General features: G+C 51.2%; 1 protein-coding gene and 1 non-coding gene across 2 annotated transcripts in view; both read right to left on the reverse strand.

Annotated features, from left to right (window-relative positions):
* Positions 1-518: 518 nt before the first annotated feature.
* The window catches only part of NCAN (neurocan), a 31482-nt gene continuing 9902 nt past the window's right edge, over positions 519-22098 (reverse strand). The window contains exons 7-16 of the mRNA XM_068980895.1: positions 20537-21136; positions 19868-20339; positions 18864-19792; positions 14415-14531; positions 13342-13455; positions 11896-12054; positions 10461-10543; positions 1845-1989; positions 897-1079; positions 519-664 (exon numbers count right to left, since the gene is read on the reverse strand). Coding sequence (XP_068836996.1) covers positions 519-664; positions 897-1079; positions 1845-1989; positions 10461-10543; positions 11896-12054; positions 13342-13455; positions 14415-14531; positions 18864-19792; positions 19868-20339; positions 20537-21136 — 2948 coding nt within the window. The remainder of the gene's footprint in view (positions 665-896; positions 1080-1844; positions 1990-10460; positions 10544-11895; positions 12055-13341; positions 13456-14414; positions 14532-18863; positions 19793-19867; positions 20340-20536; positions 21137-22098) is intronic.
* LOC138086722 (U6atac minor spliceosomal RNA) lies at positions 5597-5719 on the reverse strand. Its single transcript, XR_011145427.1, has one exon. It is a non-coding gene; the product is annotated as a U6atac minor spliceosomal RNA (small nuclear RNA).

Below are 22098 nucleotides of genomic sequence, written 5' to 3' on the forward strand. Positions count from 1 at the left end.
GTCATCAAGTTCAAGCAGTGTATTTCCATGTAATGTTCTACTCCCAAAGCCAATGACCTTCACTAAAGGCTTCAGCCTGCGCCCAGGACATCTGACAGTTAACTAATCTGGAATTCTGGCAGTCAAAGCAATTCCTTAGTGCAACTCCAAACACACATTCTTGCACCCTTATCAAAGCCTTATTTTCACAACTGGCAATGAGCCTTGCCAGCAAAAGACTAAACCCCTGCAAAGAATGATCTCTGCCAATTGTGCTTCCCTCCACTGGGAGATGCTCCCAGAGGTCAGCCTCACTAGAACTGACTTTCCAGACACATGGCTGCACCTGCCAAGAGGACCTTGTGTATGTGAGAAGGAGGAGAGAGGAGCTTTTTACAAGTGGGAATGTATGGTGGGGGGATGTGGTTTGGGGCTCAGGGGCTTCCGGACCCTCTTGTTTCTCTCTGGGCTCTGTCTCCCCAGGTGAAGGCTCCAAGGGAGGTGTGGGAAGGAGGTTGTGCTTTCTTATGCCTGGTTCTTCAACAGAAATTCCCTTCTTCCTTCTCCCAGTCCTCTGCTGGGTGCTTCTTGTGTTTTCTGCGCTCCTTGTGAGATTTGTGGTGGCGATGCTGGTGGTGATGCTGGTGGTGATGGTGGTGTCGCCGCATCCTATGGGACCGCCTGGCTGCAGGGAAGCAAGGGAGGGCAGAAAGAGGTGGGGGGCCTGACACAACAGGCCTCCTTGGAGGAGGGGGAAATGGAGGGAACACCAGGTAGGCTGGTAAGTTCTCATTTATCGGCAAGGGCGTATTATGGCAGACAGCCAGTTGGATCAATGTGTATAGTCACGAGGTGTTTAACTGGAGACTATATATAGCTGGACACGTGGGTTGGGATGTCTGGGGGAAGCCACTTACGTTTGGTGCAGACGATTTGGGGCCGGTCCCACTTGCCATTGGTCCGGCACCGGATGACGGCCACATGGTGCTGGGCAAATCCTTCGTCGCACTGGTAGCGCACTGTGGCATGGACGTTATACTTGGCTTTGCGGGCGCCAATGGGCGAGGCGTTCTCCACTGCTGGAGGGGGACCACACAGCACTGGGGACAGAGGGGCTTCCCATTAGAGAAGCGGACGGGACTAGCGCCAAACTGGCTCCAACTCCTGTCGCGAGGGACCCGCAACAGGCCCCCCTTTGCCCAGCTGTGACCCTGAAAGGCTAGAAGTGAATATGTCTGTCTCCTCCTCTCAAACCAGGAGCCCTCTGAGGGGCAGGAACCTCCTGGACCCATCTCACCCTGTAATACTCAGGCATGATGCGAACGAAGGAGATGGGAGGCAAGAATAATCCGAGCAAATGAAATGAAGAAAGGACACGAAAACTGGCAAAGAAACAGAAGCCAGAATGAAGAAAAGTGTAAGAGAACGGAGGACATGAGAATCTCTCTCTATATATACATATATATACACATATATATATACATAATATGTAAAGAGCTCTTACAAATCAATAAGACCAATGAACCTATAGAAAATTACACAAAGGCAATTAACTGGTAGGTCACAGGAAAAGTACATGCAAAGAGCTTATCAGCATATAAAGAGCTGGTTATTCTCATCCTCAAACATGCAAACTGTGAAAACAAGGATATACTGTTTTTTTCAGGACTTAGATGAACAAAGAACAAAAAGTGTGAGAACACACAGAGTTGGAGAGGTTGGGGGGAAATGGGTATTCTCACGTGTGAAGAGTGAAAACAGGGCTGGAGTGACGCCACACTTGTGAACTCAGACGAAACAATGGATCAGTGACGGGCAGGAGGGACAGTCGGGGCAGCAGGGTGGGAAGCAGGCCAGAAGCGTACCTGTGCCCTTCTTACAGACATAGGGAAGGTTGTAGTTGCAGGGAACGTCGTTCCAGCGCCCGCTCTCGTGTGCAACCATCACCACGCAGTCCTCCCCACCCGCGAAGAAATTGTCCGGCTGATTTTCCCGCCAGTTCTCAAATTGCTGTAAGAATGGGGAGCAGAGGGTGCTCAAGGGACCTGCGTCCTGACCCAGACTCTGGCACTGTGGGACCACTCACATTCTTAGGGACTCAGTGTCCCCACCTCTACAATGAGCACTGGTCTAACTTCCCTGAGGGTGGCTGCCACTGCAGGCTGAGTCAACCCTCTTCTAGCTGGGAGGCTGTGGTGCCCTCCTCCCTGGTCCTCATGCCTTCTGTTTCACTGCCTGACAGTTTCCCACATGGGTCACACATTGTTATATAAATAGTTGAACAAAAAGTGACTTCAAACTGGAAGTCCAGGAGGGCTTCCCTGAGGAGGCAATAAGAGAGCTGAAGACTCAAGGATAAGACTGATGCAGGCAGGGAACAGAGTTCTAAGCAGAGGGAATAAATAGCTAGTGCAAAAGCCCAGAGGCAGGACTGAACTTGTGCTGTCTGAGGAGCCGAACAGAGTCAGGAGGGCTGGGGCTTCTGGATCCAGGTAGAGTGTGGTCAGGAAGTGGGCAGGGGCCAGTTCCCATGGAGGAGGAAAAGAGGTGGATTTTTTTTTCTAATTGTGATAAAAATATAGAATACAAAATTTACTATTTTAACCATTTTTTTTCTCTTTTAACCATTTTTAAGCGTCCGATTCATTAGCATTAATTGGATTTACAATGTTGTACAATCATTACCACTGTCTGTTCCCAGAACTTCATCACACCAACCAGAAACTCTGTACCCATTAATCCCTCACTCCCCATCGCCGCTCCCCACCCCCCCTGGCAACCACTGATCTACCTTCTGTCTCTACGGATTTGTCTGTTCTAGACATTTCATGTGAATCGAATGTGACTCCTTTTATGTCTGGTTTTTTTCACTGAGCATAATGTTTTGAAGCTTTATCTACATTGTAGCATGTATCAGTGCTTTTTCTTTTTTTGCCTTTTTAAAAAAATTGAAGTATAGTTGCTTTACGCTGCTGTGTCAGTCTCTTCTGTACAACAAAGTCGATCCACTATATGGACACACATATCCCGTCTTTTGGATTTCCTCCCCATTTAGGGTCACCACGGAGCACTGAGTAGAGTTCCTGAGTACAGGAAGTTCTCATCCGTTATCTAGTTTAGACACAGGAGGCTTTACAAATAGTTGAGCAAAGAAGAGAAGCGAAAGGCAAGGGAGAAAGGGAAAGATATACCCAACTGAATCCAAAGTTCCAGAGAATAGTAAGGAGCGATAAGAAAGCCTTCTTAAATGATCAGTGCAAAGAAATAGAGGAAAACAACAGAATGGGAAACACTAGAGATCCTTTCAAGAAAATTTGAGATAGGGAACATTTCCTGCAAGGATGGACACAATATTGGGTAGAAATGGTAAGGACATAACAGAAGCAGAAGAGATTAAGAAGAAGTGTCAAGAAAACACAGAAGAATTACACCAGAAAGGTCTTAACGACCCAGATAACCACGATGGTGTGGTCACTCACCTAGAGCCAGGCATCCTGGGGTGTGAAGTCAAGTGGGCCTTAGGAAGCATCACTATGAACAAAACTAGTGGAGGTGATGGAATTTCAGCTGAACTATTTCAAATCCTAAAAGATGATGCTGTGAAAGTGCTGTTCTCAATATGTCAGAAAATTTGGAAAATTCAGCAGTGGACACAGAACTGGAAAAGGTCAGTTTTCATTCCAATCCCAAAGAAGGGCAAGGCCAAAAAATGTTCCAACCAGCACACAATTGCGCTCATTTCATATGCTAGCAAGGTTATGCTCAAAATCCTGCAAGCTAGGCTTCAGCAGTATGTGAACCAAGAACCTCCAGATGTACAAGCTGGGTTTAGAAAAGGCAGAGGAACCAGAGATTGAATTGCCAACATCCGCTGGATCATAGATAAAGCAAGAATTCCAGAAAAACATCTACTTCCACTTCATGGACTACGCTAAAGCCTTTGACTACATGGATCACAACAAACTGTGGAAAACTCTTAAAGAGATGGGAGAACCAGACCATCTTACCATCTCCTGAGAAACCTGTATGCGGATCAAGAAGCAACAGCTAGAACCTTGCATGGAACAACTGATTTATTCAAAATTAGGAAAGGAGTGTGACAGGGCTGTATATTGTCACCTTGCTTATTTAACTTATATGAGGAATACATCATGCAAAATACCAGGCTGGATGAATGACAAGCTGAAATCAAGATTGCTGGGAGAAATAACAACAACTTCAGATATGTAGATGATACCACTTCAGATATGCAGATGAAGAGGAACTAAAGAGCCTCTTGATGAGGGTAAGGAGGAGAGTGAAAAGGCTGGCTTAAAACTCAACATTCAAAAATCTAAGATCATGGCATCCAGTCCTATCAGTTCAGTTCAGTTCAGTCGCTCAGTTGTGTCCGACTCTTTGTGACCCCATGGACTGCAGCATGTAAGGCCTCCCTGTCCATCACCAACTTCCACAGTTCACCCAAACCCATGTCCGTTGTGTCGGTGATGCCATCCAACCATCTCATCCTCTGTCATCCCCTTCTCTTCCTGCCCCCAATCTTTCCCAGCATCAGGGGCTTTTCAAATGAGTCAGCTCCCCGCATCAGGTAGCCAAAGTATTGGAGTTTCAGATTCAACATCAGTCCCTCCAATGAGCACCCAGGACTGATCTCCTTTAGGATGGACTGGTTGGATCTCCCTGCAGTCCAAGGGACTCTCAAGAGTCTTCTCCAACACCACAGTTCAAAAGCATCAATTCTTCTGTGCTCAGCTTTCTTTATAGCCCAACTCTCACGTCCATACATGACCACTGGAAAAACCATAGCCTTGCCTAGACTTGACCAGTCCCATCACTTCATGGCAAACAGAAGGGGGGAAGTGGAAGCAGCGACAGATTTTACTTTCCTGGGCTGCAAAATCACTGTGGCCAGTGACTACAGCCATGAAACCGAAAGATGCGTGCTGTTTGGAAGGAAAGCTATGAAAAAACTAGGTAGGGTACTAAAAAGCAGAGATGTCACTTTGACAACAAAGGTCCATATAGTGAGAACTATGGTTTTTCCAGCAGTCATGTACAGATGTGAGAGGTGGACCATAAAGAAGGCTGAGCACCGAAGAATTGATGCATTTGAATTGTGGTGCTGGAGAAGACTCTTGAGAGTCCCTTGAACTGCAAGGAGATCAAACCAGCTAATCCTAAAGGAAATCAACCCTGTATATTCACTGGAAGGACTGATGCTGAAGCTGAAGCTTTGGCCACCTGGTGCGAAGAGCCCACTCACTGGAAAAGACCTTGATGCTGGGAAAGATTGAAGGCAAAAAGAGAAGAGGGAGGCAAAGGAGGAAACTGTTAAATAGCATCACCCACTCAGTGGACATGCATTTGAGCAAACTCCAGGATATAGCAGAGGACAGAGGAGCCTGGCACGTGGCAGTCCACGGGTAGCAAAAAGTCAGATACGACTGAGCAACTGAACAACAGCAACAAGAGCATATATAAGCCAGTCTACTAATTCACCCCACCCCTCCCTGCCCCTTAGGATCCCTGTGTGCTCTCTACGTCTGTGTCTCTATTTCTGCTTTACAAATAAGATCATACCGTTTTTTGTAGATTCCACATACCTGGGTTCATATACAAAAAACAGTGGTTAGATGCCACGAATTTCGAGGCAACGCCTTAACCGTAGGCTTGTCAGGCCCAAGGGCCTCTTCCATCCTTGTCAAGAGAAGTACTAACCTTCTCTCCTTTCATACAATGCTCTCACTACTTTTTAATTAATTTTTAATGACCAAATTGTACTTGTTACACATATGGATCGCATCCTCTTCATCCGCTCATCACGGACGGCCATCTGGGTTGTTTCCACTTTTCGGCTACTATGATCAGTGTTGCTGTGAACACGGTTGTACCAGTATCTGTTTGAGTCCCTGCTTTCACTTTTTTTGGGTATCTACATAGCGCAGGCGGCGGCGCCGGCGGGCCGGCGCACTAAGCGCATAAGCGCGGCGGAGAGCTACCCTACATCCGAAGTCAGGGACGGCGGCCCAGAGTGCCAGGCTGCGACGGGGCAGGAACGGCCGGGAGGAGCCACCCAGGCCCGAGGCCAGGGCCGGCGGCCGGGAGGAGCTACCCAGCGTCCGAGGCCAGTGGCGGCTGGGAGGAGACACCCCACGTCCGAGGTCAGGGGCACCGGGAGAAACCACCTTGCGCCCGAGGCCAGGGGCTGCAGCTGGGAGGAGCCACCCAGGCCCGAGGCCAGGGCCCGCGGCCGGGAGGAGCAACCCAGGAGCGGTGGCTGCGCAGGCACAGGAGGGCCTAGAGGAGCTGTCCCACGTTGAAGGTCAGGAAGGGCGGCAGTAAGGAGATACCCCTCGTCCAAGGTAGGAGCAGCGGCTGTGCTTTGCTGGAGCAGCCGTGAAGAGATACCCCAAGTGCAAGGTAAGAGAAACCCAAGTAAGATGGTAGGTGCTGCAAGAGGGCATCAGAGGGCAGACATACTGAAACCATACTCACAGAAAACTAGTCAATCTAATCACACTAGGACCACAGCCTTGTCTAACTCGATGAAACCAAGCCATGCCTGCGGGGCAACCCAAGACTGGTGGGTCATGGTCCACTGGAGAGAAGGGAATGGCAAACCACTTCAGTATTCTTGCCTTGAGAACCCCATGAACAATATGACAAGGCAAAATGATAGGATACTGAAAGAGGAACTTCCCAGGTCAGTATGTGCCCAATATGCTACTGGAGATCGGTGGAGAAATAACTCCAGAAAGAATGAAGGGATGGAGCCAAAGCAAAAACAATACCCAGCTGTGGATGTGACTGGTGATAGAAGCAAGGTCCGATGCTGTAAAGAGCAATGTTGCATAGGAACCTGGAATGTCAGGTCCATGAATCAAGGCAAATTGGAAGTGGTCAAACAAGAGATGGCAAGAGTGAACGTCAACATTCTAGGAATCAGTGAACTAAAATGGACTGGAATGGGTGAATTTAACTCAGATGACCATTATATCTACTACTGCGGGCAGGAATCCCTCAGAAGAAATGGAGTAGCTCTCACGGTCAACAAAAGAGTCCGAAATGCAGTACTTAGATGCAATCTCAAAAACGACAGAATGATCTCTGTTCATCTCCAAGGCAAACCATTCAGTATCACAGTTATCCAAGTCTATGCCCCAACCAGTAACGCTGAAGAAGCTGAAGTTGAACGGTTTTATGAAGACCTACAAGATCTTTTAGAACTAACACCCAAAAAAGGTGTCCTTTTCATTATAGGGGACTGGAATGCAAAAGTAGGAAGTCAGGAAACACCTGGAGTAACAGGCAAATTTGGCCTTGGAATACAGAATGAAGCAGGGCAAAGACTAATAGAGTTTTGCCAAGAAAATGCACAAAGCTAGTGGAGGTGATGGAATCCCAGGTTGAGCTGTTTCAAATCCTGAAAGATGATGCTGAGAAAGTGCTGCACTCAATATCCCAGCAAATTTGGAAAACTCAGCAATGGACACAGGACTGGAAAAGGTCAGTTTTCATTCCAGTCCCAAAGAAAGGCAATGCCAGAGAATGCTCAAACTACTGAACAATTGCACTCATCTCACATACTAGTAAAGTAATGCTCAAAATTCTCCAAGCCAGGCTTCAGCAATACCTGAACCGTGAACTCCCTAATGTTCAAGCTGGTTTTAGAAAAGGCAGAGGAAACAGAGATCAAATTGCCAACATCTGCTGGATCGTCAAAAAAGCAAGAGAGTTTCAGAAAAACATCTATTTCTGCTTTATTGACTATGCCAAAGCCTTTGACTATGTGGATCACAATAAACTGTGGAAAATTCTGAAAGAGATGGGAATACCAGACCACCTGACCTGCCTCTTGAGAAATCTGTATGCAGGTCAGGAAGCAACAGTTAGAACTGGACATGGAACAACAGATTGGTTCCAAATAGGAAAAGGAGTACATCAAGGCTGTATATTGTCACCCTGCTGATTTAACTTTTATGCAGAGTACATCATGAAAAACGCTGGACTGGAAGAAACACAAGCTGGAATCAAGATTGCCAGGAGAAATATCAATAACCTCAGATATGCAGATGACACCACCCTTATGGCAGAAAGTGAAGAGGAGCTAAAAAGCTTCTTGATGAAAGTGAAAGAGGAGAGTGAAAAAGTTGGCTTAAAGCTCAACATTCAGAAAACGAAGATAATGGCATCCGGTCCCATCACTTCATGGGAAATAGATGGGGAAACAGTGGAAACAGTGTCAGACTTTATTTTGGGGGGCTCCAAAATCACTGCAGATGGTGATTGCAGCAATGAAATTAAAAGACACTTATTCCTTGGAAGAAAAGTTATGACCAACCTAGATAGCATATTGAAAAGCAGAGACATTACTTTGCCAACAAAGGTCCGTCTAGTCAAGGCTATGATTTTTCCAGGGGTCATGTATGGATGTGAGAGTTGGACTGTGAAGAAGGCTGAGTGGCGAAGAATCGATGCTTTGGAACTGTGGTGTTGGAGAAGACTCTTGAGAGTCCCTGGGACTGCAAGGAGATCCAGCCAGTCCATTCTGAAGATTAGCCCTGGGATTTCTTTGGAAGGAATGATGCTAAAGCTGAAACTTCAGTACTTTGGCCACCTCGTGTGAAGAGCTGACTCATTGGAAAAGACTCTGACGCTGGGAGGGATTAGGGGCAGGAGGAGAAGGGGGTGACCGAGGATGAGATGGCTGGATGGCATCACGGACTTGATGGACGTGAGTCTAAGTGAACTCCGGGAGATGGTGATGGACAGGGAGGCCTGGCGTGCTGCGATCCATGGGGTTGCAAAGAGTCAGACATGACTGAGGGAGTGAACTGAACTGAACTGAACCTAGGAGCAGAATTACAGGGTCATGTGATAATTCAAGGTTTAAGTTTTGAGGAAGTGCCAGAATGTTTTCACAGCAGGAAGAGGTAGATTTATTTTTATCTTAGTTCAGTTCAGTTGCTCAGTCGTGTCTGACCCCATGAATCGCAGCACGCCAGGCCTCCCTGTCCATCACCAACACCCGGAGTTCACTCAGACTCATGTCCATCGAGTCCGTGATGCCATCCAGCCATCTCATCCTCTGTCGTCCCCTGCCCCTAATCCCTCCCAGCATCACAGTCTTTTCCAATGAGTCAACTATTCCCCTGAGGTGGCCAAAGTACTGGAGTTTCAGCTTTAGCATCATTCCTTCCAAAGAAATCCCAGGGCTGATCTTCAGAATGGACTGGTTGGATCTCCTTGCAGTCCCAGGGACTCTCAAGAGTCTTCTCCAACACCACAGTTCAAAAGCATCGATTCTTTGGCGCTCAGCCTTCTTCACAGTCCACCTCTCACATCCATATGCGACCACAGGAAAAACCATAGCCTTGACTAGATGGACCTTAGTAGGCAAAGTAATGTCTCTGCTTTTGAATATACTATCTAGGTTGGTCATAACGTTTCTTTCAAGGAGTAAGTGTCTTTTAATTTTATGGCTGCAATCACCATCTGCAGTGATTTTTGTCTTAAGAGGGCTTAAAGCACAGATAATCCTGATCTGATATATGATCTTTAAAAGGACCCTATAGGGAATTCCCTGGTGGTTTAGTGGTTAGGACTCAGCACTTTCACTGCCGAGGGCTTGAGTTCAATCCCTGGTTGGGGAACTAAGATCCCATGAGCTGTGTGGTGTGACCAAAAGAATAAATTAAGAAAAAAAAAATTAATGGCCCCCGTGTACAGGGTTACCTTTTGGGGTGCTGAAAATATTCTGGAACTAGATCAACATGGTTTTTGCACAATATTGTGAAAGTAATAAAGTCACTGAATTACACACTTTAAAATGATTCATTTTATGTTATGTGAATTTAAGCGCAAATTTTTTAAAAGTCCCCAAAAGCTGCCAGGTAAAGGGGCAGGAGAGGTGGTAGTTGGGGGGAACTGGTGTAGGTGTCCAAGAGAGTGCTAAGAGAGGCTGCACAGGCAGGAAGAAGAGGGGAAGTGGGAACACTTGAGAATTCATGTCTGATGGACCAGGCAGAGTGAGCAAGATGGGGCTGTCAAACTGAGCCCAAGGTTTGCCGCCTCAGCCACTGGGTGACCAGGCTGTTCAGAGGGCTGGGAAGTCAGGTGTGATGGGGGACTTCACTGAAGTTCCTTTACCTGCTCCAGCATCTCGGAGTCACTGCCTTTCTTTTTTTTTTTTCAATTTGTTTGTTTGCTGCACCGAGAGGCTTGCGGGATCTTAGTTCCTCATTCAAGGATTGAATCTAGGCCGTTGGCAGTGCAAGTGAGGAGTCCTAACTACTGGACAGCAGGGGAGGTCCCCACGGGGGGCTTTTGATAGCCACTCCTGGTGGTAATTTTGTCCAAGATAGCAAAGTGAAGCCAGAGGGTCTGACTACTGCACTTCACCCAGCTCTCTCCATTTCAGGCAGGGTTAGAGTCAACAGTCTGACTGCAGGGCCCCAGGCCCCCAGGCTCCCGCCACTCACCAGCCCTGTGTTGTCCGTCCACTGGAAATCCCTTTCCACGATCCTGTCATTCAAGCCGATCCATGTGTTTTCACGCCCAAAACCTGTGGGGTGGAGGTCATGAGGGCAGGGTACCCACGCCTCTGCCAGCCTAAGTTACTGGCTGGGGGCAGGGGGACTGGGGAGCGGGGCTGGGGCACAGAAAGGACTGGGATTAGGCTCCTGGCCTTGCCACACCTTGTGACTTAAACCAAAGGCTGGAGGAAACAACAAAGACAAGTCAGGTCTCAGGAGAAATGAGTGAGTAGGAGCTAGGAGAGCTGTTGGGAGGGCTGGACAGGCAGGCGGGTGAGTCCGAGGAGAAAGCAGCTGGATGTGTGTGTGTGTTTGATTACATAGAGGGGGGAAAAACCTGTGAACCAGGGAATGGACAAATGAAAGAATTAACAGGGGATAGGATGGGGCAGATACGAATAAATACGTGGATGAAAAAGGGCAGAAGGGGTAATGAGGAAATCGGTAAAGGCTGCATTTAATTTGTGGGATATGCCTCTTTCTCTTAGTCTCTTATTCTCCCTCATTTCATCCCCCGCATCAGATATTTCTCCATCACCCTTTGACGCCTGGCCCTGTTTTAATTTTCATCAGTGCACTTAAGACCAGTTAAATTATAGGATGTGTGTGTGTGTGTGTAGCGGGGTGGCTAAGTCGCTTCAGTCAAGTCTGACTCTTTGCAACTTTATGGACTGTAGCCCACCAGATTCCTCTGTCAATGGGATTCTCCGTGCAAGAATACTGGAGTGAGTTGCCATGCCCTCCTCCAAGGGATCTTCGCAACCCAGGGATCGAAACCTCGTCTCTTCAGTCTTCTGCTTTGGCAGGTGGGTTCTTAAGCACTAGCACCAGCTGAGAAGCTCCAGCATTGAATTAGACGTTTACTTGTTTGCCTATATCCTCTGTGAGAACCTTACTCCTTCAGGACGGGACAAAGTGTCTCTCTGTGCCTGGAACGATGCCTGGACCGTAACAGGTGCTCACTAAACAGCTGGTGAATGAATGAGTAAAGTGGATGGGTAAATGAACCGACAAGTGAATACACAGGCAGTTGAGTGAATTATTGGTCAGGGCTTGCATTGACTTCCCTGGTGGCTCAGTTGGTAAAGAATCTGCCTGCGATGTGGAAGACCTGGGTTCAATCCCTGGGTTGGGGGGATTCTCTGGAGGAGGGCATGGCAACCCACTTGGGTATTCTTGCCTGGAGAATCCCGTGGACAGAGGAGCCTGGCGGGCTACAGGGTTGCAAAGAGTCAGATGCGACTGAGCGACTAACACGTTCACTTCCAGGGCTTGCATTCATGAACACGGCTTCAGAAAGGTGGCGTCTTCGGAACCCTGGGGGGAATCCCCCTGACAAAGGGCCTGTAAAGGCTACCACTGCCCACCCCAGAGTCCCTACTGTTAATGAAGTTGTGTTCTTCTGGTGAGTGGATGCTGGTCAGGTGGCCGGCTCGGCGGCGGCAGTCCCTCTCGGCGTCCTCCCACGCCCGCCGGTGCGCAAAGTAGCGGTAGCAGTGGCCCAGAAACTTGTGCCAGCCGTGGTCACAGCCCTCTGTATCTGGGGGGCAGAAAGAGAGCATGAGGGGCTGGCATCGGGCTGAGGTCGGCCTTGCCAACTGTGAGTGCAGCCGGCCCACCAGAGAGGGGGCTCAATCCGAGGTCACTGTGCGGCTAAGCCACCCCTTGCCGGGGGCCATCCCCACCCCACCCCGGCTCTACCCCATCACCCTGTCACCGCCCTCCTCCCCTATTCACATCTTTTCTCTTTGCAAAGTAGAGATTCAGCTGGAGGATCATTACAGCCATCCCCTCTCATCCTAACTCTGATGTCTCCTTCTCTGACCTGGCCACATCCTGGGAACTCAGGAAATGGTCTCAGGAGATTTCCCTCCTGGGCAAAAGCTCCAATAGACATTTCTCCCCCAAAGATATACAAATGGCCAACAAAATAGACATTTCTCCCCCAAAGATATGGCCAACAAGCCCATGGAAAGATGCTCAAAATCATGATCATTAGGAAACGTTAATCAGAAAATAATCACAAAGATAGTAAGTGTTGACAAGGATGTGGGGCAGTTGGAACCCTTGTGCATTGCTGGTGTGAATGTAATGGCATCGCCCCTTTGGAAAACAGTCTGGCAGCTCCTCAAAAAGTTAGACACAGAATTACCATATAACCCAGCCGTTCTACTCCTGGGTACACCAGAGAGAATGGAGGGGAAGAAAAGAATGGAAAAGAGGTGTTGAAACAAACTTGTATGTGAACATTCATAGCAGCACTATTCACATTAGCCACAAAGGGGAAAACAGCCCAAATGTCCATCAAACAACATGTGACCCATCCAATGGAATATGATTCACCCACAAAAAGGAAAGAAGTGATGACATGTGCTGCAGTGTGGCTGAACCCTGAAAACATCATGCCGAGAGGAAGAAGTCAGACAAAAAAGGGACACGTAGCAAATAACCGCCTTTGTATGTAAACATATGAAATAGGCAAATCCATAGGGACAGAAAGCAGATGAGCGGTTTCCAGGGGCTGGAGAGGAGGAAGGGGGTATAACTGCTCTTGGGAACAGGATTTCCTCTGGGGATAATGAAAACGTCTTGGAATGAGCTAGAGGTGGTGGTTGCACAACACTGTGATATATGAATGCCACTGAGTCATACACTCGGGAAAGGTTAATTCTATGTTATGTGACTATCCGAGGAAAAGATTTGCTTCCTGTCTGAATCATGGCGATGGGACCAGAGGCAGAGGCCTGGAGCTCCACGTGTGGGAAGCCTGTGGCCCAGCACCCGACCCCGCTCCTGTACTACTTCTGGGGTCTTGGCAGAGACTCACCTTTCTCGCAGAGGCTTCCCCCATAGCTGGGGAGGCAAAGGCAGATGAAGGCGTTGACCTCGTCGATGCAGGTGCCACCGTTCTCACAGGGGCTGGAGATGCAATCGTCAATGTCTGGAGGGGAAGGTGGGGCTGAGTCAGAGGCCAGTCTCCCCTTGGCTCCCAGTCCAAGGAAACCAGGCAGAAGATGCAGTCCTGCCCCTCCCATCTACCCCAGACCCGAGGACATCAGCAGTGGTCTGCCCTGATGACCCGCTGGCTCTGGCAGTCAAGGGAGTGGGACCTCAGACAACTGACATGAACTTGCATCAGTGAGAGCAGATGCCACTGGACCGGCTAAAGGCCGGAGTGTGCAGAACGCTCCCCCTGGTTCCAAAACAGTGAAGGTGGGTCTGCAAAAGACCCATAGAACATTGAAGCTGAAGGGTCTTCAAAATGTGGAACCTAGGAAATTGGGTTCCAGAGCATTTCAAGGGTTTGCACACTCACAAGGCTGTTTGCAGGCCTAGGGAGCTATCCACTGACACCTATGCCAACCCCTGTGTAGACAGTGCCCGAGGCACTTAGGTGCCAGGCAAGTCACTGGCCCTCTCTGAGACTCAGTTTCTTTTTTTTTTGCAAAGTGATGATAATAATACCTCAGTGGTGGCTGTGAGTAGAGGGTCAGTGGAAGAGCTCAAGAAATTATGTCACTTATAATTATTTTTATAATTTCACAATTTGGTGTATTTCTTGTGTGGGGCTTTGGGGCTGGCATGCAACAGTTCTGGTGGTAGTGCCTATACCCCTGCCCATCCAGAAGAGGGTAGGAGATCCCCAGGGACAGTCTGAACCTTACCATCCCTTTGTCTTCCCTTCCCCCACCTCTGCCTGGTAGTAATGGGAGGCAGCAACCCAGAGCCTCAGCCCCCAGAATGAGAGCTCAGATGTTTGGCGATGAGGCTGGTTTACTGGACCCAAGGAGTGAGGGAGGGGAAAGGAGCATTGGAAGCCAGCCTCTTGTGATCCCCTGATCCCTCATGGAGATGTCTGCTGGGACATCAGTGTTTAGATCCTGATTCCGCAGTACTCACCGATCTCACAGTTCTCTCCAGCGAACCCCTGGTCACAGCTGCAGCCGTACACGGTGCCATTGGTTCTACAGGTGCCCCCATGCAGGCAAGGGTTGTTCTCACAGGGATCCAAGGGGACTGCAGGAGGGAAGGGCAGTGTTGGAAGGAGTCAGACCATCAGGCGGCCTCTCACAGAATCCAGAACTCAGACCTCGAAAGGCCCCCTCATTCAGTCCCTCTCTGTGGGGTACCCTCTATACCTTCCCAGTAAGTGACTGCTAACTTCCTCTTGCATGACCCTGTAATGAGCTTACTCCTTCCAGGAATCTGTTTCCAAAAAATGCTCTTTACAAAGCATCTGTTGGCTGCGCTGCCTATGGCAAGGGCTTTCCTTGGACTGAACTGGAATGGGATTCCTGGTTAAGACGCCACACTTCCAGTGCAGGGGCCATGGGTTCAGTCCCTGGTTGGGGAACTAAGAGTCCACATGCTGTGTGATGGGGCCAAAAGATAAAAACAATAAAGTAAATTTAAAAGAAGCCAAGGATTTTTTTTTTTTTTTCAAAGAATGGGATTCCTTCAGCTTCCCTTACAAAGTCTTCTCCTAGAACACGGTGTAAGTGGTCTCCTTGACTTATCCCCCCTTCTAGACATACTCTGCTTTCATTGCGCTCCTCATACTTCAAGGGCAAAGTACACATAGATTCCAGATGGGGAATGAACAGCACCGGGACCAGCAGGAACCATCATCTCCTTCATTCTTGTGGCTCAGGCTCTTCTGATGCAACCTCAGTGGTTACAATGCAGAGAAGAGGTGAATTACAGCAGTTACTGTGCATAGGGGGTGCAGTCAGAGAGTCTGGTTCAATTCCTGCCTCTGCCACTCACTAGGAAATCCTGGGCAAATTCTGTGAATTTCTGTTGCCTCATTTACAGAACAACAATAAAAAGAGCTCATCCTTCTCCCACTCCTGACCATAATGCCATGTCTGGCTCTGTGTATATCAGCCTGGGGCCTCTTGAGGCCTCTTGTCCATTGCTTACCAAGGACAGGGGGAGTGAATGTGAAGCCCTCTCCCCCTCTCTCATCCCTTCAGCAGTGTTTCTCTGGAGGCAAGAGGGTCTCCCCTCCCCATCTCAGGGGCCCAGATGCCTTGGTGGGTGGGCTCTATCCTGGAGCCTTGGAGGGGCACAGCAAGAACCCCCAAGCACTCCAGATGACGCCCATCTCGTCAGGGCAGTGGCCGCTTTTCCACTGCAAGACATTAGAACTGAGACTCAGAGAAGACCCAGGGACCCAGGGCCTACCTCAGAGTGACACAGCAGGACAGCACAAGGGCCGAAACTGGCCTTCGGGGTTCTGACGGCCCAGCGTAAAGCCCTCTCTCCAGCCCCCATCACCCGGAACGTGTTCCTGCTTTGTCTTTGTCTGGGGCCCCGAAAGAAACAGACAGTGACGAGCAGGCGCCTCCTCCCTGGCCTCTCGGCCTCCACCTTCACCCTTCGCAGGGTGGTCCCCCACGGCTGCCAGGGGAAGCCCGTGTAAACCTGAGTCACATCCTGCCCCTCCTCTGCCTAGATTCCTCCACGGCTCGTAGGGAAAGTCAAAATCCTGACCTCAGCCCCCAGGGCCCTGTACAACCTTGCCCAGTATCTCCCGGCCTGATTCTCATCTCCCTCCTTCTCTTACTCAGCTTCCAGCCATGCTGGGCCTCTGTGCCTTCACTGGACCAACCACAGTCCTACCTCAGGGCATTTGAACACGCCGTTTCCTCTGCCTGAAATGCTCTTCCCCCCACATCTCCGTATGGCTCCTTTCTCAGCCTCCTTCAGGCTTGCTCAGATTTCATCCTAATCCCCTCCCCAAACCGAAACTGCCCACTGGCATCCCTCATCGCTTGCTTTATTTTTCTCTTTTGTCTTTCTTACTCTCTAACCTCCAATATAACTTATTAAGATCATTTCTTATCCATGCCTCCTGCGAGCGAGGGGATGGTCCACATGGCAGTCACACCTAGCTATTTAAGTAAAATGGAATAAAAATTAAACTGTAATTCTGGGACTTCCCTGGTGGTCCACTGGTTATAAGAATCCGCCTTCCAATGCAGTGGATGCAGGCTCAATCCCTGATCAGGGAAGTAAGATACCACATAGTGCCAGGCGCCTAAGGCTGCGTTCCACAACTTCTGAGCCCACACACTCCAGAGCCCTTCCGCCACAACTGGAACGAAGCCTGACTGCCAGGATGAAAAGCCAGCGTGCCACAATGAAGACGCCGTGTGCTACAAAGAACGCCCAGGTGGCTGGCTGCTGTTGTACCAGACAGTGTAGCCTGAGAACATTTCCATCACTAGGAAAGTTCTAGAGTACTGCTCTAGCATGTCAGCTTCCAGAGCTGTCTCGATCTCACCCTCCTGCCTGGAATACAGCCAGCACTCAGGAGTTGCTTGCTAACTGAATAAAGGTAGCCGCTGGCCCTCCTGCAGCAACTGAAGCCTGTCCCTGGGGTGGTAGCTTGTGCCCTCGCGGATGGCCAGAGAGGCCTGTGGCTATGTCTGTGCCTGGCGCCACCCGGGCACGTGTGTGCACACATGTGGGGCTGCCAGGCAGCAGGATGCGTAAGCCCCACCAGGTGCCCCGTGCCGCTGACACCTGCCCACGGGCTGGCGGTGACTCAGTCGCTTGCTGGTGCTGCGTTTATTTTTGGCCTCATTAGCATTTCTGCTGCAAGCAGTAGGTGAGTAGGCGCCTGGGTCTCCCCCAGCACTGGCTGCCTCCCTCCACCTCGGCTGCCAACGGGGAGAGTCTGGAGCCAAAACACCGACAAAGTCCAGCACAGATCCAGCCATGGCCCTGGGGGCTCCTCTCAATGCACTTTCCTCAGCACCCCAATATGTGGTCTTCCTCCCAACCTTCTGACCATTCCTCCTCTAGCTCCTCTGAGCCCCTTCCCATACCCATCCTCCACAGCCAGTCTCTTCTCTGCCCCCCTCCCAGGATGAGCTTACCCCACCTCTCCAAAACCTCAGGGCGTTGTTGTTTTTTTTTTTACGCCAGTGAAATAAACATCTTAGATTGAGACAAAGATTGTTGTCAGACAGCCTGGATTCAGACTTTATCCTTGACATTCCCCAATTGCAAGACTCGGCACAAGTCACTTGACTTCCCTGTGCCTCAATTTTGCCATCTATAAAGGGAGAATCATAGTAGAACTTGCTCCCTAAAGACATTAAAAGGATTAGCTAGGGATTTCCCAGATGGTCCAGTGGTTAAGACTCTGTACTGCCAATGGCGGCGAGGGTGGGTGGGTTCAATCCTTGGTCAGCTAACTAAAATCCACCATGCTGTGCAGAGTGGCCAAAAGATAAGAACTCTTAAAAAATAATTTTAAAATAAAAAGATTAACCAAGTTGATTCCAGTAAAGTGCTCAAAATAATCCAAACACAAAGGCAATCACCAATAATCATCAGCCTTTACCAAAGCAAGTGCCCCTGCCCAGGGTCTGCCTGCCTCCTGGGCATCTAAGAAAGGAAGATGGGGCCCCAGACACGGCCCAGAGATGACAGGGTGGGCGATGAAACCCTGCATCAGCCGTTTCCATCGCCGTGACAGCCTTCAAAAAAAGGAGCAAGTGTAAAACCAGTTGTGTTAATAAGAGTGTTCTGCAACTCAGAAAAAGTGCCTTTTAATTAGCTGCTTCTTTTTTTTTTAAGCTCACTTGACCAAAAAAAATAGCTCAATATGACAGGACCTAAAAACTAAAGGGCTGGAATTTGCAGGCTGAGCTATGGGCAGACCTGAGCTCAGGAGAACAGGGTGGTGGCTTTCTCTGGACTCCGCTGGGCACAGAGCAGCTAAGGCGCGTGTGGACTTGAGGTCTGATCATTGACTGGCTGGTAGTGACATACCTCACTGAGCTTCAGTTTGCTATCTGTGAAATGGGGGCAATGCGACCACTCCCGCCCCTTCCCAGCACGCACACTTCCTTGTGGCAAGAGGTCCCTCAAGACGTGCACCGCTGAATTCCAGCTTCAGTTCAACCCTTGTCCAGGAAGACCTCCCTGCCAAGCCTCTTCCTTCCCCCACCCCACCCAGGGAGGGGTCTTTGCCAGCCTCATCTTCAGACGGGGGCATCACTGAAGGCAGAACCCCGGCCTTGCCCCAGCGCTGTCAGCTCAGAGAAGACATGAGCATGATCTGCTGATGGTACTCATTCCCCAAACCAAACTCCGCCCAACTGCTCATCATCGCCTCACCACTCACCGTGTGCAAAACGCATCATACACAACTTCACCTCGTGCCAACTCAGGTTGGTGCCTCTGCCAGCAACACCCTTTCTGGAATTCAGCCCTGTCTGATGAGCCCCCATCTTGAACATCATCCCCTGCTAGACACCTTCCCAGGCACCAGCCCCAGGTCCCTGAGCACCAACGCGGTGGCTTGGATGAGACCACGAGCTTCGAACTCACCCTCCTCCGCACTCCCATTTGCAGGACTCCCTGGCAGGGTGGGCTCCTCTCCACTTGCTGCCTCCTCCCAGAAGCTCTCCACACCTGGGCTCCCCATCAGGACCTCCAGCTCAAATTCCTCTGGGCCCAGGGAGGCAGGCAGGAGGGTGCTGGGGGAGTCCCACGGCACTGTAGGCTCCCCCGAGGAAACTGAAATGGGCTCGTCCTTGTTGGCTGCTGTCGGTGTCCAAGGAGGAAGAATGGGGTCCCCTGAGCGGCTGCCCTCCTGTGGAGGCTCCAAGGCTCCCAGGGTTCCCTGGGTCACCAGCTGGCCCTTTGGCTCTGGGTGGGGCTGGGAGCTTGAGGAGGCCACTGTGAACACGGCCAGGACCCCGACCTTGTCCCCCAGGTCCAAGGATGTGAAGGGTGTCACCACACTTGCATCCACAGCCATCTGAGGGCTCAAGGTGGGGCTTTCTGCTCCCTCCACCATGTGGGATCCAGGTTCCCAATGCCCACCAGCGTCGCTGGTGCCCAGCGTGACTGTGGGGTCCATAGGATCCACCGTGACTCCTCCATCAGTAGCAGCCCAAGGCCCCAAACGTGGGGTGACCTTCGGCATCAAGGAGACTTCAGGGACCCCCAAGGGTGCAGATGGGGAGTGGGGGTCCAGCCCTTCCCTGTGCAGCGAGGCCCATATTCCCTGCGTCTTGACAATGGAGGCCTGCAAGCTGGAAGTAGGACTCTCTGCTGTGTTGAAGACCCCAGGCTCAGACTCCGAGATGCCTCCGGCTCCCATGGGCTCAGTGGCAGTCTCAGAAATAATGGCATCTGCCACCACACTCCCGTCCACAGAGGCCTGTGGGCTGGATCCGGGGTGCTCAGCTTTGCTGAGCTCAGTAGGGCTGGCCCCCCTAGTGTTTCCAAAGTCTGTTCCAGGGGAGCTGGGACTGGCTCCAGCTTGTGTGTCTGTGGCTGCCTGTGAAGGGGCCGGAGGACTTCCTCCTCTGCGGCTGCTGAGTGACAGGGATGTGGACCCTCTGTCTTGTCCTGCAAGGCCCGAGGAGGAGGGCAGGGAGTACACTTCCAGATGGATGGGATCCTGCGGGCTGGCTTCGATTTCTGAAGCAGAGAAGGGCGGGGCAGTGGCCAAGGCCTCACTCCCCCCCTTGACCCCATTGGCCTCAGTGGGGAGGGGTGTAGGAGGCGCCTGTGATAGGAGCCACAGTTTGGGGGCACGAAGCATGGCCACAACAGGGAGGTCTGGAGAAATGAGCGCGGGAGAAGCCTCCCAGGGGGCAGGGCTGGGGCCACTGGATGGGTTGGGAGTGGTCTCCGAGGCAGACCAGGGCAGGTCGGAAGTGACTGGTCTCATACTAAAGCGCTTGGCTTCTTCTAGTTCCAGGCCAAGGGCTCTGCTGGGGTCTGGGATGATGGGTGGGACCACGGTTGGGGGCCACAGCCAGGGCTCTTGGGGGCTCTTGGCACCAAGGGAACCTGAAACAATATCAACAGTTGTTATAATTATCTTTCAGCAGCTCCTCCTTCTGATGGTCTCCTTGGCTCCAGGCCTGAGGAAGCCGGGGCTTCAGAGGCTTGGGGAGGCCAGGGGACCCAGCTGTGATTCGGAGCCTCCTCCCCTGCCTCCCTTAGACCCCCAGGCAGGCCCCATCTCCCCCGGGGACCCCACTCACCAGCTCTGGGCATTTCCACCTCATTTGTCAGCACAGCCCGGGGGCTTTGGCTCTGGCCGCTCCCCAACGCGTCTGTGGCTCCAGTGGTCATGGGAGGCTCCACATAATTCCCAGCAGCCTCTGGGGTGGGGGGCTGGACGCTGGCCTTGAGTGCCCCCTTCAGCCCTTGCTGGGGTTCCTGTTGCTGGAAGTGGCGCCCGTTCAACCCTTTAAAGCGCTCCCTCTTCCTGGGCGTGGTGCTGGCCGGGGCTATGTCTGTGTGCGTGCCCACAACAGTGCCTGCCTCCACGCTGCTGTGGCTGGGGGCCACCGTGCTCAGCCACACCTCCTCAGCTTGCAGGGCAGGACTTGAGGCTAATGTGGGGACCCCAGGGGCATGGCTGGGGGTCGCTTGAGACTCCTGCTTCTCTGCCAAGATCAGAGACTCTTCTTCCCCACTAGACACGAGAGGCTCTTGTACGTCTGGGGTGACTACCTCCTCCTCCTCCTGCAGACTGGGCTCCAGTTCCCCAGCAGGGGGCCCTTCTGCCGACAGAATCTCCCCCTCATCTCCAGATGAGGGGGTCTCTGGGTCTCCATGTTGGGATGTGGGGTGATGAGCTGTGGGAGAAAGCAGAAGAGGTTGTGCTAGGCCCAGGGCCTAGCTGGGAAGTCCTGCCTGAAGTCTACCCACATTCCAGCATGCTGTAGCACAGATCTTCTACGTATTTCTGTCTCTCTGTGCCCCTCTGACTCTCTGGGTTGTTTCTGGGATCCCCCTGACTGAGAGACGGAAGTACAAAGTTTTCATCCCCATTGTTCAGACAGGTCCACTATCAAAGTCAGAGTCAACTGAGCCCTCAGATGGCTGTGGACCCTTTTCGCAGTAAAGGGTCAAGAGACATCTTGGCCAGTGGGTGAAGCTCAGGCAGTGCCAACTCAGGGGGGCAGGTCAGATCTGGGCGTGGCTCCTTCCCAGGGAGAGAAAGCGCCTAATGGGCATGGCCTCCCTACGAAGAGATTCCCCCCAACTCCGGCCCTTTGACATAGACTCAGCTCCTCTGGACTTGAGGTTGGCAGCTCCTGAGGGTATGGAACCAACCCAAGGGCGAGGGCCATCCCCTGGTCCTGTCCCTGGGGCCGTGGCCTTGCCTAGGGGGCGTGGCTAGGCGAGGCCCCTTCCCAGCGGGTGCTCCCGTGCAAGGTTCCAGGCAAGAAACTTTCCAGCCAGAGGTCTGAGATCCTCTCTTAGAGATCTCAGGAGACATACGTGCTAAGTCGCTTCAGTCGTGTCCGACTCTTTGCGACCCACGCTCCTCTGTCCATGAGATTCTCCAGGCAAGAATACTGGAGTGGGTTTCAATGTCCTTCTCCAGGGGATCTTCCCAATCCAAAGATCAAACCCTCGTCTTTTGTGTCTCCTGCATTGGCAGGCGGGTTCTTTACCACTAGCGCCGCCTGGAAGACCTAGACCGCACACTAAACAGGGCTTCCCCGCAGAGCTTGGCTTGCCTTGGGCTTGTCCTAAGGAGGGGCGGGGCTCCTATGGAAAGCTTGTCTCAGGGGTGTCACTTTTCCCTGGG

The sequence above is a fragment of the Capricornis sumatraensis genome, chromosome 9 (genome assembly GCF_032405125.1).
Source record: "Capricornis sumatraensis isolate serow.1 chromosome 9, serow.2, whole genome shotgun sequence".
In the NCBI taxonomy this organism is placed as follows: domain Eukaryota; kingdom Metazoa; phylum Chordata; class Mammalia; order Artiodactyla; family Bovidae; genus Capricornis; species Capricornis sumatraensis.